Source organism: Meleagris gallopavo, chromosome 6, assembly GCF_905368555.1.
Source record: "Meleagris gallopavo chromosome 6, MGAL_WU_HG_1.1, whole genome shotgun sequence".
In the NCBI taxonomy this organism is placed as follows: Eukaryota; Metazoa; Chordata; class Aves; order Galliformes; family Phasianidae; genus Meleagris; species Meleagris gallopavo.
This window is the reverse complement of record NC_139409.1, coordinates 41663687-41679998: the sequence shown is the minus strand read 5'-3', so window position 1 is coordinate 41679998 and position 16312 is coordinate 41663687. Positions and strand designations below refer to the sequence as shown.

At 38.7% G+C, this 16312-nt stretch overlaps 1 protein-coding gene across 3 annotated transcripts in view; it reads right to left on the bottom strand.

The window, feature by feature from the left end:
* DNAJC13 (DnaJ heat shock protein family (Hsp40) member C13) overlaps positions 1-16312 on the bottom strand; it is a 57601-nt gene that overhangs the window by 7820 nt on the left and 33469 nt on the right. For all 3 annotated transcript variants that reach the window (XR_014883977.1, XM_085226467.1, XM_085226468.1), the window contains 22 exons: positions 16163-16278; positions 15250-15328; positions 14545-14680; positions 13402-13586; positions 12785-12859; positions 12534-12653; positions 11614-11793; positions 10750-10917; positions 10047-10160; positions 9694-9810; positions 8999-9176; positions 7895-7986; positions 7488-7587; positions 7038-7112; positions 6800-6912; positions 6237-6406; positions 5314-5356; positions 4691-4864; positions 3513-3692; positions 3148-3288; positions 1962-2105; positions 1060-1159 (listed from right to left, as the gene is read on the bottom strand). Coding sequence is in view for 2 of the 3 variants with exons in the window: in XM_085226467.1 (XP_085082593.1) it covers positions 1060-1159; positions 1962-2105; positions 3148-3288; positions 3513-3692; positions 4691-4864; positions 5314-5356; positions 6237-6406; positions 6800-6912; positions 7038-7112; positions 7488-7587; positions 7895-7986; positions 8999-9176; positions 9694-9810; positions 10047-10160; positions 10750-10917; positions 11614-11793; positions 12534-12653; positions 12785-12859; positions 13402-13586; positions 14545-14680; positions 15250-15328; positions 16163-16278 (2800 nt within the window). In the remaining variant the exon portion in view is untranslated. The remainder of the gene's footprint in view (positions 1-1059; positions 1160-1961; positions 2106-3147; positions 3289-3512; positions 3693-4690; positions 4865-5313; positions 5357-6236; positions 6407-6799; positions 6913-7037; positions 7113-7487; positions 7588-7894; positions 7987-8998; positions 9177-9693; positions 9811-10046; positions 10161-10749; positions 10918-11613; positions 11794-12533; positions 12654-12784; positions 12860-13401; positions 13587-14544; positions 14681-15249; positions 15329-16162; positions 16279-16312) is intronic.

The window sequence follows — 16312 nt, the reverse complement described above, 5'->3', positions numbered from 1 at the left end:
GAAATGGCATAAGAGTTATTGGCACATAAGTATCTGCTTCTATAATCTCCAGTTCTAGATTTTACAAGTTCTCGCTTCATTTTCCTCAAAATACATGCCAGTACCTCACAAGAAATTTTTCTGTCTATACACCCATCTGATTTATACATCCTTATTTCATTTGTGTTCTTAATCAAAAATTTAAATTAAGATTCCTATATTAAATTAAATGAGAAAGTTCCATGCAGCATTGGATGCCTTCACAGTGACCTGTTACCAAAGACTAAGCCCATAACTGGGAGGCTAAACTGCCATGCCATTACCAGCAAGAAGTTCACACTGTCTGCTTTGTGTATCACAAGAAAGGTGTGAGTGCTCTTCCACACCATTAGTGAGACTAGTGGCATCATGGGGCACAGCTCCAGTCCTGATAGTACCAACAGGGGACTCAGCTAGAGCACACCTCAGCTGTGTTCATTTGTGCTGCAAGCTCCATACGCAGGCATGAGGCCATTTCCACCAAGAAACATGGTTTCAAGCTCAAGGCTGCTGGCATTCAAACTGTTCTGTGCTATGACCACACACCTTACACTACGCAGCATGATTCACAAGGCAAAATTAATATCATTCAGCTACTTGAAGTATCATTGCCTTTCAAAGTCTTATTTCAATTTTGAGGAGTTTTATTCTTGATCCCCCAACACCAACTTCAGAAAACAATCTGCTCTAAAACCAAAATAGACTGATCCTGAAAAGGAGTGAGAAGTTGCCCTCGTTCATTAGATCTGATTAAATCTGTCACTAGTGTAACCTGCAAGACTTGTTGGTGCCCAGATTACATTTCTGATTATTTTAAAAGTAGGTACAGGAAAGGCTATCCAAAGAAATACATTCTCTATCAGAAGAAAATGAACTCACTAAAAATGTTTTTAGAAACTTCAGATATTTATACAGCATTCAGTGTTCAGGCAAGTGATGGCACGAGATACTGAGGATAAGCACCACCTCCAGAGTTAAGTCTGACAACTGAGTTAACAGTTCAGTATGATTCAGGACTAAAAATAGGAAGGGGTTGTTCACCTGTGAGGTATCCTGCTGTTTGAGTCTCAGAAATGAACAAGTCATGTTTCTGATCTTTGAAGGCACTCCACACAGAAGAACGAGACAGAATTTCATTTACCTGTAGTATTTGAAGATATTAGGGCAGTGAGTGACACAACATTCTATGGGAACAAACTTATTTTCTAGAACTGAAACTTTCTGAAGGGATTACAAATAGCACACGCTGGAATACAGAATCACACATTTACAAGGAGACAGCAGCAGTTTGTTTTTTTTTTTTTCCATTTGAACTGTGTGGGTAAATATTTATTTAATAGCTCATAAAGAAAACTCATTTAGTTCCTTGACTTTCTCCCTCATCCCGCTGTCAGGCAATGAGGAAAAGCAACACTGCAAGTATTTGTTTGCCATGCATCCATAGCATAAGGAGAAAAGGACTTTTGCTATACTATAGCAAGATAAGGACAAGTCTTTCCTACAAGTAGGCCTTAGCTTTGAAAAGCATTCAACAAGGGCTTGAGAAAAGGATTTGAACCAATTTGCATTTACATTCATAACTGCTGCAGTTGTCTACAGAAGCATTCATCAAGACAGCAACAAAAATATCAATTCAATTTCTAACAACAGTTCTGAAGACATGTCAGTAAAGCAACAGGCAGTTTATAGAATACTTCTTGCACTTAGAATTTGTGTTTTTACCCAGTGCTTTTCTCTGTGCATTGAATCGGTGCCTCCTCCACAAGAAACCAAGACTGACAAGCTCTAACAAATCTAACAAATGATTTTGTAGTTATGTCTTAGTAATGTTTTAGGTGGAATGATGCTCATGAGCGCCATAACAACTTAATCTTAAACAAGGGATGTTCAGAGTTGGATGTTCCATACACAGACAACTCAGCTCAATGCTTTTCAGTACATACCTGCTCTCCATACTGTAGGCTGCGAGACATGGATTTCAGAGCTTTAACAATCTGAGCTTTTGTTGCAGATGGGCTTTCCAGGTTCTCAAGACCAATACCTTCAAGTAGTTTTAGAAGATAAGGGACCAAATCTGCTTTCAAAGCCTGCAAACATCCACAAACGAGTCACCTTAATATGGACTAGGAAGCTCCAGCTGTTCCATGTTTTACATTGTTGTATTACTTTTTGCGTGAACCAGAAGTAACAACAGCTATTACAAAGCATTTATTTAGCTAGTCAGTTTTTCCTGAGCCTCCCAAATACAGATAAACAAAACCAAAAATACTAACCAACAATCCTGCTCTGCGTAGGTGCAAGTTCCATTGAATTACCCTCTGTTTCCATGTTATGCTTTCTCAGCAGACAAAAGAGAACACTACCGTAATACAAGAAGCTTCAATACTTGGGCAACACCTTTGACCAGATCTGCATTTTGGATTCCTGACTTATTTCCAACATGAAAAGCACATTAATTAGGTGGCTTTTGGAAGGTCTCCTAGACACCAAGTTGAATCATAGAATCATTTGAGTTGGAAGGGACCCTTAGAGGTAATCCAGTCCAACTCCCCTGCTGTGAACAGAGACACCTACAGGTGCACCCATCAGGTGCTCAGAGCCCCATCCAGCCTGATCTTGAATTTCTCCAGTGATGGGGTACCCACCACCTCTCTGGGCAACTTGTGCCAGTGCCTGACCACTTTACTATCAAAAATGTCTTCCTTAGATCCAGTCTAGATCTCCCCTCTTTTAGTCTGAAACCATTTTCCCCTCGTCCTATCACAGCAGACTCTGCTGAAGAGCATGTCGCCTTCTTTCTTACAGTCCCCCTTCAAGTACTGAAAGGCCGTGTTCCCATCCACCAGTACCTCCAAAGTCTTTTCCAGCAGGGCTGTGCTCCATCCTTGCATCCCCCAGCCTGTACTGATGGTGGGGGGGTTGCCACAACCCAGGTACGAGACCTTGCCCTGGGATTCATTGAACCTCCTCAGGTTCTCCTAGGCCCACTGTTCCAGCCTGTCTCGGCCTCTCTGGATGACATCCTGTCCTTTGGGCATGTCAGTTGCAGCACACAGAATGGTACTTCTGTTCCTATGAGCAGACTTGATAGCCAAGTATCACATCTCTACAGAATGAGAACATACTTACTTGGGCTACTAAGTCATTTTGTTCCTTCTGAAACATTCGATTAAGTGCTTCACAAGCCACACCAATTACATCTGGTCTCTTTTTCATTCCATTCATGAGAGGGCTAATGGTCTCAAGTGATGCCATCGCTCGAACACAAAGCTATGAAGAAAGAAATCAGAGCACTTTACTTTATGTCAGATCCAGTCAGCCAGCTCTAAAGTTTCCACAAGAAATAATGTTTCCTTTATCCTATCAATTCTCCATCAGATGTTCACCCAGCATGCAGTATTTACAGTCAGAATAACACCCTTCTATAAGTACCGGTAAGTGATACAAATACTCCAACTACACTTTTCTGCCTGAATGCTCAGATGATTCAGTACCTCATTGTCAGACAGTATGTGCATGACCCGAATGGCACTTTTAGGAATGGCATTGTTCTTGTGGTTCATAGCTTGGATTATCTTGTGAAGATGACCGAGGGGAGGGACTTGATCAGCTAGCTGAGGCTGGGCACTGAACAGGCACACAGTTGCTGTGGTAATGGTTTCTAAGGTTTCTCCCTGTAGGAAAAAAACAAAACCAGAAAATATAACTCAGCAAAGCCTTACATATGTAACGTTTCTCTATTGTTCCACCTTATAGTATACATTGCATTCCCAGTGTTTGTATCATGTGGCTTTGCACTGAGACTTAAAGCAAAATGTTTAAGAGAATGCAATCAGCTCCAACAGCAGGAGACATCCACTGAATCTCTGGAACACAGATTACATATTAATTACTATTAAGTACCATTTTCACTAACTAGAGAACCTGATGTTTGGCTGCAGCCTACGTATGCACAGCAGCACATGCTAAAATGTCCAGGAGAATCACAACATCGTAATGCCTCTTAAATGCTTTGGAAGTTTCTGCAGTGCTCAACAGCACTGACATATGCTGCGTTTTGCATGCTTCCACAGACTGCCATCGTGTGTTCCTAATAAAGATGTCTGTTTAATACAGTGTGCAGTTTAGCTGTCTCCCTGCAGATATAAGCTAGAAGCTGTCTGAACAGTGTTTAAAAATTCAGTTAATATAATTAAGCTACTAGCTTGAAAAACAGTCTTATTTAAACTACCTAACATTAGCTCTTCTGCATTAAGCTAATTCTTAGGTGGGAACCTTATTTAGGTCATATAATTTACACCGTCAGAGTGGGAAATTGGAGTTGCAGAAGGACACTAGAATTGTGAAGGCGTGAAAGTTATTAGGCTGCATCAAACAAGTGCTATTTTGTTTGGTTGGCCAGTCACTGAATAACAATTCCTTAAGTCTTGTCATTACTGTAACATAAGCCTCTAAGATTTATGAGATACTTCTGTGGCTTCAGGGACTTTAAAATTACCCATATGCAGAAGTCACTTAAGCATACCTATGCACTTCTACATTGAGCAGACAAACAAATCATTCATGGTTCAAGGAAGGTGTAAGAATCGAAGTTAATCAGATACTAAAACACCAGTAGTGTGACACTACTAGACAAACTCAAAGAGTAGAGTTAGAAAAACACTCATCTTACATGAGGGTTATTCTTCTCCAGTAGTTCAGTGAACTTTTCCAGCAGCGCAATGAGAAATTCTCTTGGTTTCCTTAAAACCCAGGCCGGCTGGGCAATAAATATCCTTAAGAAGACTCCTCCCACTGAAAGTTCACCATCTGCCTCACCATACACCACAGCAAAGTCTTCAGGCAGCTGTTAAGTTACAAACAACATGGAGTTCTAAGTTAGCAAGGAGCATTTGCAAAAACAGGATTGTCTTTGAGATTCAATGTGTTATTAATGTTTCTGAACATTGACTACTTTTCACCTGGTAGTTTACTACAGCTACCTAATAAGCCACAGGACTTCTTCCAGCAAACTAGTACTAGTACTCCCCGTGGTCACTGAATTATTTAAGTCTTAGAATGAGCTGAACTGTTAGAGAACTCAGAGTATTACTGACAAAAATACTGCTAAGTGTCTGATTTCCAAATACAAGTTGTAATGAAAATTAAATTAAAATAGTCATTGCAGCACTGAGTTCCTGTTGATGCTCTGAGAAAGAAGAAAGCACATAAACAGAAAGTGACATACATCCATGTATTATCAGCTGTCTTATAGTCTCCTTGAGGAGATCGCAAGCAGAAAAAGTACACTTTTACCTTCCAGTTAGTGTCAGGGTTGTCCCTCTGAAGTTTAAAGTGCCTATAAAAAAAAAGGTATGTTTTAAAAGCAGTAAAAAAAAACCAAATACCACCACCACCATCTTCCTTTCCTCCTTGATACCATGTCAATCTCCCTCCATCATTTGTAAGGTAGTTCCAGTAGTTTTTAAATCCCATTCTCCCCCTCCCAAATCTTGTGGCAGTGCAAGTTTCACTAATATATGGATTGCAAAGATTCTACTTCTTACAGACAGAGCTCTGTGATAGTTTCTGTAGTGACTCTGGTAGAGACAGGGAATTTGCCATGGAAAAATAACAAATTTCATTTGGAATGAGCTGAGAAGCAGGTAAAAGCTGAACTGCTCCAGGTATGCAGGGTGGATCAGCAGTCTCTACTCTGCAATTTACCATACATACTAAGAGACAGTACATAAGGCCTATGTTTTCTAGGCTCCTGATTCCAGTAATTCACGGCTATGTCAAAACTTTAACTCCTATTTTGAAATTGTTATTCACTCCCATACATGCAAAGGAGGCTCTGAAAACAGAAACAGAGGCTGGATACAGTGCTACTACTATCTGAGTTTACACATGGGGTGAAATAGTACAATGGAATTACTGAGATTGTTATCAGTTTTGGCCTGTGGGCATTTGGTTTTCCATCCTCCCCTTATTATGGAGCAGAACTCCTCAAATGTCACTCTCTGGTAAGCCTTGGAGGTAGTGCAGGAGTGAAATATGGCCTCTGTGCAGCATGGTTGTTGTTTCTCTTGTGCTCTTTCTCTAGGACCTCTTATCCCCCTTTCTGTCTCTCATTTCTTCTAACATTTGCCATATGAAGGAAGAACATTTTGTTGCCATTCAGTATCACTAAGAGTGCCTCAGCTGAGAAAATAGATAAGCAGCAGGTCTTTACATACTCAAGCATCATTTCGCGAACTGTTGTTGATACTTTCTCCCTGGAGTTGTCATTCCAAATCAACTCTGGATTTTCATGAGTTCCCTCAAAGATATGAACAGCAGCTTCGGGGTTGTCTCTCATAGCATCCATGAAGACTCCAGGCAAAAATTTCATCAGCATAATCCTAACCTAGGAAGGATGAACACAACTGACCTTTAGTAAAACATAACACCTGAAACAAAACAATACTTACTGACAGAACAAGTAGAGAACTCCAGGAAGTGTGGCTACAAAACAGAACAGCGCTGTGACTTTAAATAGTGCTAGCTAGCGTAAGGTTTGAAGTCTAGGTATCTAATGTTGTAATCATTGCAAATGGAAACCAAACTGCTTATTAACAGAAGTGTTTTATTCACTGCAACTAAAAGCCCATTCAGAAAGTAAAAGTTAACTATTTTTTGAGAAAAATAGCTTGCTCTTCACATGAATGTTCAAGTCGCAGAAGAATTGGTTTCGTTCAGTCTTTAGAGAGGTTGGCACTGTCAAGATAAGAGTTCTAACTAGAGCCGTTACCATCCTTACCTTCGGACCCACGAGCTTATCTGCAGTCATTTTGGCAAAGAGCTCTGCTGTTTGGGCTCGGACCTGTGGATGAGTTGAGTTGCAGAACATATCTAGCAAGTAGATTAAAGCACCTGTACAAAGAAATAAGGGAACATTCGAGCTTTCTTCTAGTCACAGGTAGCATAAATTTACTGATTTGACCACTGTTATTTTGAGTCATGTTTCAGAGAAATGGGATTTCAATTTACTACTGTACCTTTTGCCATAGCCTCTTTAATTATTTTGGTGCTGGATGTCAAAGCATACAAAGTTTCAAGGACAAGCTGCCGACCTGCCAAGAAAAGAAGTATTAATAAACTATATAGCAAAATTCTTAACTAAGCAGAGAACTAGTAAGGAACATCAATCACACATTCTTGAACAGCAACTTAATTGAATGTTTACTACCCAAATTCCCGAAAACGGTCGGGATTAGTCGATTAAATTATGTGCAATTCAAATACAATCTGAATATCTGAAATTCAGATGCTTCAGCTCACATATTCAAGGTCATGATCAGCTTTCTTAAACGGTTTCAGTAATCATCCCTGCTGAAACAGCATTTTAACACTGCAGTTAACAGTAAGCACAGTCAGCTCCATTCAAACTAGGTTTTGAATTGAAGCACTTTGCCTTGCAAGACTCCAAGAATTATAACAGTACGTACTCGAAGGTAAGGAATGCAGGAGTGCCAGTAAGTTTGCAAGAACCATCGCTTCAGCAATGTTGTTCACACATTCTTGGTTACTTGTTACTATGTTCACTACCTGTAAAAGTGAAAAAGCAAAGCTTGATTACATTCCAGCTTTTCAGACATCATTATGAAAACACAGTGCATGGTGCAGCAACTTAGTAACCAATATACAGCCTTTAATCCTGACACCAAATTGACTAATGTCAGAGAAGAAGGGGATAAGGAACAAGCTATAACTTGTTCCTCAAAGGAGCTGCCTGACAGCTTGGACCCCAGGCCTTGACATGTTTTAGATGTTACCCTTATCAGTAACATAATCAGGCTGATACATGCTGATTGGTTGGCAACTTTTTGTTGCTCTTTTGTTTGTTCATTTTTACCTCCAGAGCCAACTGCTGCACCTGGCCAGCTCCATGAACACGCAGAAGGGAGAATATCAACTTAAAATGGCCTATACATTCACATTCAGAACCTGGAAGAGATAAAAAATGATTCACTTCACATTTGCCCAAACATTCACTGAAGGCCATCCTAAGCCCACATTTGACTTGCAAAGAGATGGAAAAGAACAGATGCTTATATATAGTCAAGTAATTACAGTACTTCCTACAAGACAGCAACTACTGCAGAATTAAGTCTAGCCTCCACAAAGTCTCAGGTCAACAGTATTTCAAAAGAGTAGGATACTTCCTCTAAGGCAAGAAACTGCACCTGTTTTTGCATTACCTAGTTCTATGCATTTTTAGAGACAAATAAGGAAGTTCACTTATTTGAAGTATTACTGGTTCACCAGTATTTCTTGTCATCACATACACTTGTCTGATTCCGGCCAGCTCAGTTTCCTGCTATCTGCAACAGTAACAGCTACCTTCACAATTACAGCTGCAACATACAGGTTATTCTCAGGCTGGGTTCTCTATCACTAGAAGCCATAAGTGTAACTCCAGTTGCTGTTAGAACCAAAAACGTCTTCAGTCATAGCATCTCAAACTTCTCCAGTCTGAGTTCCTCTGACATGTATTCATAGATCTTTGCTGGCCACTCTCAAGAGCATTCTCTCTTCCTATTTAGTAAGGCATGTCCAGGTGTTCATTGCTATGCAGTACTCAGGTCCAGGAGGCTCTTTTTTCGCTTGTTTGATGCAAGAAAGTTAAAAATCTCAAAGATTCTTCAAAGGATTACAGAATGTTATTTCAGCCCTCCTGGCAATGTCAGTCCAGAGTTAAAGTTAAAAGCTAATGTTTCAGAGAAGACAGACAAGGCTCAAATTTTGCAGAAAACAAATACATATACTGATAGCATTCTCCAGAAAAAAAAACACCACCACAAAACGACGCCTATATGTAAGCCTATCAAGACTATTAAGGTCTGCTAGCTGGCAAAGCTATCTTTCAGCTAAAAGGAAGCTTAAGACTAGAGTTCTGTATTTTAAGTTCGTCTTTAAGAAAGCCAGTCAGCAAGTATTTGGTTTTTTTTAAGCCTACCTGGGTTGTGTTTTATCACATTTCTTAGAGCCTCCAGAGCCATTTCAACTCTCCGTAACCGATCTCCATGTTGATTGGACTCTACTTTCCCAGTCTGTGTTATTGCCATTAATGTATGAAGGTATTGTGCTTGTGAACCTATGTAATCCAGGAGGCTTGCAGCAAACGCTTTAGGAAGCTTTGAAGAGATGAGAACATTTTCAGTTTTGTGATGCAACAGTATTCATACTACAGAAACGTGCAGCCAAATTGCTTACCCACATTTAACAACTCTTCCCAGACAAGAAGCATTTTTCCACTATTGTGGCTATAGCATTTGACCCATGGTAATTCTAATAACATATTAACACATCCTTAGAAAGCTACTTCAATTGCTTAAGGTGTATAGCTTTTTGTAAGTATAGACAGGAAGCAAAGCCAATTGGCAGAATCACCACCTCCTGGTATTGATCTGAGTGTCTGCAGTACAAGCTTGTAGAAGAAAGGTATTAAACCATCCATAGCAGCACATCTTTATGACAAACTCATTCTTGTTAGTTTATCCTGCTCCAACAGAAACATCCCAGAAAACACTCACTCTGTTGGACATAACTTCCATAAAATCATTTTTTCCATTCATTTGTACCACCAGATAAATAGATTAACATTCCAATAACAGTTTGGGGTTTAACGAAAAGATTCCAGTCAGATCTCACCTCTAGTTGGAAGGTAGGAACCTCATTGTAGACTCTAACAAAAATTTCTCCCACAATAAGCTCTTTTGCATGGTCACCGAAGACAAAATCAGATCCATAGCTCTTGTCACATTCACCCTTTAAGCAAAGAGACAAGCAGGTCAAGCTCAGAAAGAAAATAACCACGTAGAAAGCATAAAGCAATAACCTGGGCAATGAAATAGGTAGCACTTAAAACAGATATCCATCAAAGTTTTCTGCTCACCTATGCCACTGTATTATAAGCAGATGTACCAAAACACAACATAATTTTAAATCCCATTACTATTCATCTTTAATTTATTTATCCATTTTTGAAATATGGAACATCTTACTCTCTTAATCATGCTTTCTTGTTGAGATTCCAAGAACTCAAGTAATTCAGCTCTTGTCCCGTTGTTCCAGATCAAGTAGGGATTCTCTGTGTTACTGTTAAGCATCTTCAGGGTCTATGAGACAAGGAATATACAAGATTTACTACGTCTACTCTGCATAACCAAAACTAAGTTTTAATCTCCATGTTTCATGATATAAGTTTATTTAATGTGAGTTTCATAAGCAGGTTTAAAGTGTCAGGCTTTCCAAATACCAGGAAAAAAAAAAGTTAGTTATTTGGTACAGGACAGTCTATATTCTAATTTCTCTTTATTCTTCTTCAAGCTGCACTTCAGATTTTCCTTGTTTTGACAGTGGGTAGCAATTAGTTGCAACATCACATAGATGACTTCCTCAGCACTTTTAAATGAAAGTTTAGACACCAGTCCCTAACATTATAGTCCTTAAACTACCAACGCTTAACTCCGCTTCTTTCCTTCCATGTTTGTCCTGCAGATCTTATTCTACAGGCTTTTGATTCTGACCGCTGAGCCTGAGGCTAAAACAGGTTTTTGTTGTTGCCATTACTCCAACTGCAGAGAAAAATTACATTGCTGTTCTCTGTATCAGTTGGTGTAAGAGAGCCCCTGTGCTTTAAGAATGTTACTAGTGACTACTTCTTCCATAACTCCCTAGAGAAAGTTTTGGCCAACAGATGCTTACCTCAGTAGCACTGACCACAGCAAGTTTCCTTGCAATATAGGGTGTCAGCATCCCAGCCAAGCTTTTTCTGATTGCTGGGTTTTCAGGTGTAGCTTGTTCTTCAGAGAGATACCCTCCAAGTCGACTCAAGGCTTGCAGACTGAGCTTGGCAAGGCTATTTGCTACCTCCTAAGAAATATAAAAGCAGCTTTAAGACAAGAACTAGCTGGAAAAGTAGCACAATAACTAGAAAGATTCATCCAACACTGTCACACCAAGGTGAACAAAACTCATGTTCTCTACTTACCTGCATCACTGATGATGCACTGACACTAATACTGTTACTGGCTCAATAGATGTAGTTACACATGAGTAGAAAAAAACTGGGTCACTGAAATGAGCCAAAAGCTACGGAAACTGTTACGTTAGATGGCTTTTGATCAGCAAACAGTTCCTGCTAGCAGCTGTCAAGTAACAGTATATGCCTTTTCCAACAGTGCTACAAGAGTTATTAGCTGAGGAAGAAGTGCCCAACTTAAAGGGTCACTAGTTAAAGAAAATGGACCGTGAGCCACTTATAGGCCATAGGCCAAAGTAACAGTGCAGCTCTGAAGTGGTACCTTAGATGTGTTCATGGAATCACTAGCTGAGACTCCAGAGTTGTTGTTTTTCCTTCTCCTAGCACAAATTTACCTTTTTACTATTAACCGTACATAAAAATCCTCCGCTGTGTGAAGTCTACTAGAAATCATTGTTCTTTAGTTTTAACATTTGTTCTTGCAATTCACTGATGCTAAAAAAATATTTGAGTACACTTATTTTATTAGTAAAAGATGGCAAACAACTACCCATGGTGTCTGAAATCCTGCACCTTTTTAACATTACCTGGTGATTAGAATCTTCACTTTTCTGAATACCGCTCTCCTCTAGTGTATAGTCATAGTTGAAGAGGTAACCCAGTAGGTACCAGAGAACTCCTGCTTGGAACAAGTGTGTTTGTAGCCAATAATCTAAAGCAAAGGAGCTAACACACTCTACTCCCAATGAAGCTACTCGTGGTATGTTCTGAAAGGAAAAAAATTCACTTAAGTACTTGTAACAAACAAAAGCTGACTGGCTGCCTTACCAAAGAGTCAAAACTTGTTAATCAGCACTTAGATGGAGACGACAAAATATATGCAGTTGAAGTCCAGTGTTTGGTAGCCAACAAATACACCTAATTAGACAACATTCTTCAAGGAAGAGTCTTAGAATAGTTGTTTCTTAAGACTAGAAATGAGTGTGGATGAGCTAGGGCAATAACAATTGAAGGTAGCATAGATTCCCAGGCAAGTGTTTTTTGGCAATACATGTGCTGTGCAGGAACACCTATAGTCAAATACTATGTAGTTTCATTCAAGCTTTCACATTTTCACTTAGTATGAGAAGCTGGAGATGAGCTTGCCGTTCTCAATTCAATATAAACTCTGCACTTACAACAAAATTCAAGTTCTAAGAGCTACCTTCTTGAAGGTTGTTCCCAGAAATTATGCTGATGTAAGAGTGTTTATACAAGATCTAACTCTAGCACATCAGTTATCAGTCAAAAGTATGTGAAACCTTGATAGTAGATTTAAAATACAGTCATTAAACTGATACAGATAGAAAAATCCAAAACAAGGCACTAGAGTTCTGTATCCCATAAAAATAAACTGGGATCTTACATACGTCTTTTCTACTGTGCTCATGTTTGCCTTAAAATGAGAAGATTGCCTTAAATATTTAATAGCTAAGTATTCATTTAGGAAAAGGACAAGAGCTCTTACCTTGCCATAATACAGTAATCTACAGAGATCCTTAATGATGTTAGGCATTTCTGTAATTTTCTCTCTGCATTCCTCAAACTGAGCTGCCACACTGTAGCATTTACTAATATATCCACACACCTATAAAAAGAAATACTTCACTGGCACCAATTGAAAGGTAAAGGTACGTTTACAAATTCATCTTTTTTAAAATATATATGTACACACAGTTTCTCAGAAGACTGATACAAATTCAAGTTGCTACAACCTACCTGTACAGACATATCATCTGGCTTACTAGAATGAGTCAAGACTGCCACACAACGATTAAATGCTTCTTGCAATACCTGTGAGGATTGAATGATATGTAAGCTCAGTCACAACAAAAACTGACAAAGGCTGGCAGAAATAAAACAGGTTTGGTAAGCCCATATATACTGGCTGAATGGAATTCCTGTTTGACAAAACAGCATGTTGCTCACTAGTGCTTTGTAGGAAAAATATCTTTCAAAGTGCTGGTACTAGAATTTGGGGCTTGTCAGCATTAATATGTGAGCAAATAAGCAGAAATGGTTTTTTGTGCATAAGTGGCTTCTTCATGTTTATCATTGTTCCACATACAGAATACAGAAGCCCTCAACGGCATCCAATAAATAAGTAGATAAACATCATATGTAGTTTTCTTATCCACAGTTGAGCAAACAAGTCTAAGTCTGGAAAAGAGTGTACTCTGCAAGAGATTTCTCTTACTATGTCCAGAAAAGAAAATATGTACAAATGCAACTAGGTCTCAAGAATGATCCCTTAATATATCTGATGACCTTTGCACTGAGGAATCTAAAAGACTTAAAACCAACAAAACCACCTTCATAAGTTTCTTTCAATCTACCTCCATTCCATTTTCTCTTCGCAGTTCTTCTGCATTTAATGCTGAACAATTGACTGTATGGAAAGCAAGTTCTGTGGCAGCAGGCAACAGAGGAGATTCTTTGGAAAACAAGAGGTCATCTGATGTTTCAATGGTAATAGTCTTAATCAGCATAGGATAGCCTGCATACTTGTAAGGTTTCAGCTCTGAAAAAAAAGAAAGGTCTTGAAGATTACATATAGGCAGAGTTTATGCCATTTAAACCATAACATACTTATCAGTGGAACATATATGAGCATGTAAAGACCGAGAGTCAAAGAAAACCAACACTTAGGAAAACCAGAATAAGATGGAGCAGCCCACACAGTCCGACTTCCTGACACATCACATTGTTCATGCTGAGTGGAAACTGACAAAATATAAGGGACAGATTCGCTAAAAGAAATACTTCAAGGTAAAAAGACTTATCTACAGCTCACAAAGCCCCCAGGCTAATAGCTTTCCAAATAATGTCCATCTCCAGGAAAACATCTGTTCAGCTTTGCTATTAGTCTTCCGTAAGCCAGGATTGTCTTAGGGTTTAAGAAGGAGCATGTAAGGTCCCATTTGTTTGGCACAGCAATTCTGTTTTAAATAGTTTTATTTTTCAATACTTTGGAAGCCAGCAGAGATAAAAGAGCTGGGATTAGGGTACTCAAGCCATACCCCTCTCTCTCATTCAGGCCCTGAAAGAGGTGGTGTTACAGCTTACCCTTCAGGGAACTCCAGTCAGAATTTCTGCATGATTACACTTTTGTGGTTATTAAAGCAAGAAATCTCAGATATACCCAGAATCTGTTGTCTACTTACTCAGTGCTAGTGAGGACCTTTCTGAATAGACAGAAAGTTAGTCTCAGTTATGTATGGAGGAAGATTCAAACTGATTAGTACTGGAGCAGAGAATTTCAAAAACGACGTAAGCTTTTTCTAATTAGGTTTAATTAGGAATTTTATTTCCTGGAAAGAAGTCCTACTGTGAAGCCCACTACCAGACTGACATAATGCTGTGGCAAGCAAGAAACTACATCAACAGAAAGCAGACTAAAGAACTTTGAAGGTTAAAGCTGACCACAACGTCCATTAAAGAAATGAATTTAAAACATTCTTCTGAGATAGCATGCCTACCTTCCTTATGCCTGTTGAAGAGGATGCTTTGAGTTTTCAAAATCAAAATGATGTTTTCAGGATCTGGCCCATCTATCACTTTGGCAGACTTTGTGCATAGAAACTCGTATGCCTTATTAACTTTCTCAAACATGTCCTGCAAATAAAGGTAACAACTTCCAAATTACTGCAAGTCTACAGCTCAATTTGTATGCAGGTAAAACAAAACATCCGCCAGCCGCTATTCTGGTTTTGTTGCCTTATTATGCTTCAGAAAAATATTCTGAATAACCTCAAGAACACTTGTTTACAGTTGAGTTTTCTTCTATTTTCTTAACCCCACTATAGGAAAAAGACTAAAACTAAGTCTGTGTTACAAGAAAATGAAGTTTAATTGATAGTAAGAATGGGCAGAAGACTCAGTGTTTTTGAAAGTGAGCTATTAGCTTCTTTACATGCAGATTTTCTGTTCTTAAACAGAAAGCATCTGTTTAAACAAGATGCTTTCTGAGATGTGGTTTGATCTGATTATACAAGAGTTTACTGTGAGAATCTTAACATTTGCTAAACAATATCAGTTCAATCACTCATCTGCAATACCAACTGGAATCCTGTAATACGAATAAAGATACAATGTGTAAGAGGCAGATAGAAAATTAAAGTGGACAGTAAGAACTCTTAAAACAGCAGAATCTGTCCCCATTTATTAGTATTAGTTATACATACCCTGCCTTCTGGATTCTTGTCTGGGTGATATTTTTGGGCCAGCCTGAAATAAGCTTTCCTGATCTTGCTTTCCTCATGCCTGTCAGAAAACAAATCCCATTACACCAAATAACATCAAAAAAAAACAAGCCTGAATTCTCAAAACACTATTAACAGTAGTCCTCAAAATTAAGTGAAAACAACAAGGCTTTCAATTTGAGAATCCCGCTCCATCACCTCAACTGACCAGGAAATCATGCAGCCACAAAACGGAAATTTCAGCACCTCTTGTTCAGATATACTAACCAGAAGGAACTTAAAGTTACTAAAGTTACTTATAAAAGTATTTTATAAAAAGAATATAAATGAGCTGTTAGTGATAAAAGTTAGAAGTCTGGATGTCTGAGTTCATAACTTGTAGTAAGTGTACAGCTCTTAATGCACTACTACAAAATAGTGGTATTTCTTCTAGAGGCCTGAAGTTAAAAACAAGTGGCAAGGTACTGAGTAAGAAATTCCACTGCTATCATCAAGAAAAAGGACAAGATTTGGCAGGTGGAAGGAAGGAAGATTAGAGAAACAGAGTTCTACTTTGAGCATATTCAGATTCTGCTTTATTCTCTGCTTAATATGCCTTAGTCTAATATTCACCATGTAGAATAGCCTAGAGAAAGTTAAGGAACAGTTCAAAGCACTTTTTCCAGTTTCAGTTCATCTGAACATTTCATAGTTATTCTCTCAAAGAGAGCTGGATTTTCAATGCTCTGTATCTCAGAAAAAAGCAATCTTCCATTGTTTAAGACATGGGTACAAGATATAACTGAACTGGAACCAGTAACTGGTTGCAAGTACTGAGATAAGCTTCAGTTTGTTCACTGTACAGAAGTTATTCAAGTCTAGTTACATACAACTTTATACATTGCAAACAACTTACTGTCCTTGTCCTCTGGGAAGGTTAAGAACTTCATAAGCATCATCTATTGACATGGTAGGTGGCATCTTTTCTACCTCCTTCTTCCAGGCTTCTAGCGTGTCTTTCAGAAGTTTGATCTAAATAATTACAGTTTATTAGCATTTCATTAAT